Consider the following 1161-nt stretch of genomic DNA (forward strand, 5'->3'; position numbering starts at 1 on the left):
GCCATGGGGTCTTCGGTCGTCCCGAGGTCCAGGCTGGTCCACAGAGGCCATGGGGTCTTCGGTCGTCCTGAGGTCCAGGCTGGTCCACAGAGGCCATGGGGTCTTTGGGTGTAGCTCCTGTGGATCCAGCTGCTCCTTCCTGTCAGACAGGCTTTAACTGTTTTCTTAAACCACATGTGTCCTCTCTGGCTGGAAGACAGCAGGAGTTTACATGTTTGCATCACTTCAATAGTTTTAATCACACTTAATCATAATTTTTTTTCTTAGTTCTCTTTTGTTTGGTCTTATCATTTTACTATTGTTTGTTTTGTGTTGTATGAATACGTGTGATCACAATAACAACACAAACAATAAGCTAACAACACTCTGAGGAAGTATAGCCTGAGTTTAGTGAAACTAAGTTAACTTTTGAGTTTATGGATAAACACAGAGGTTGTTGAATGTCTTTCTGGAACTGGAGAATGTTTACAAACCGTGGGACAGTTTTGATGTAAAACATCAAAGAAAATAGTCGTGTTGTAAAGTATTTGTTTTATTACAGGAAGTGCAGCAGGTAAGACACGTGTTAGCAGCCAATCAGGGGTCTCCTGCACACCTGACCTTTCCCCCTGCAGCTGGATATGAAAGCCCGGCTAAAACCAGATCAGAACCAGATAAACAATGCTGTTACTATGACAACAGGGTCAGGCGACCATCAGGCTCCGAGCTGACAGGAACACCATCAGTCAGAGATGATGTTTAGACATAAAAAAACAGGAAGTGAACGTTGCCATGGAAACATAACCTGTTTGATGATGTTTGGTGAAACAAACTGCAGCCTTGACAACAATCCAAAGCATCCTGAGCAGGAAGGCCACCTGAAGGTCCTCCGATCAGTGAAGACTGACCCAGGTACCGTTCCTTTAACCCTCCGAGTCCCGACACAAAGAAAGCAGAATAAATAAACCACAGTCTGTTTGTCTGCACATGGAGCAGGCCAAAGGTCAGCAGGCTGGTGTCATTATGATGACCTCTGCAGTTCGTCCAGCCTGATGAATCGTCATCTGTTCAACTTCTCATCGTACCTGCAGGAGACAGACAGGTGTAAGACAGGAGAGAGACAGAATGGACCGAATCAGCAAAACCAGTCCAGGTTCTGCTGACGGGATCAGTAGAACCCCA

At 45.5% G+C, this 1161-nt stretch overlaps 1 protein-coding gene and 1 long non-coding RNA gene across 2 annotated transcripts in view; both read left to right on the top strand.

The window, feature by feature from the left end:
• LOC119617793 overlaps window positions 1-737 on the top strand; it is a 2037-nt gene extending 1300 nt beyond the window's left edge. Inside the window, exon 2 of the long non-coding RNA XR_005234204.1 lies at window positions 27-737. This is a non-coding gene — a long non-coding RNA (uncharacterized LOC119617793). The remainder of the gene's footprint in view (window positions 1-26) is intronic.
• A 229-nt stretch (window positions 738-966) lies between these two features.
• LOC108229725 (exopolyphosphatase PRUNE1-like) overlaps window positions 967-1161 on the top strand; it is a 1312-nt gene continuing 1117 nt past the window's right edge. The window contains exon 1 of the mRNA XM_037980299.1: window positions 967-982. Within this exon, the coding sequence (XP_037836227.1) occupies window positions 967-982 (16 nt within the window). The remainder of the gene's footprint in view (window positions 983-1161) is intronic.

This window comes from Kryptolebias marmoratus, linkage group LG16 (assembly GCF_001649575.2).
Source record: "Kryptolebias marmoratus isolate JLee-2015 linkage group LG16, ASM164957v2, whole genome shotgun sequence".
In the NCBI taxonomy this organism is placed as follows: domain Eukaryota; kingdom Metazoa; phylum Chordata; class Actinopteri; order Cyprinodontiformes; family Rivulidae; genus Kryptolebias; species Kryptolebias marmoratus.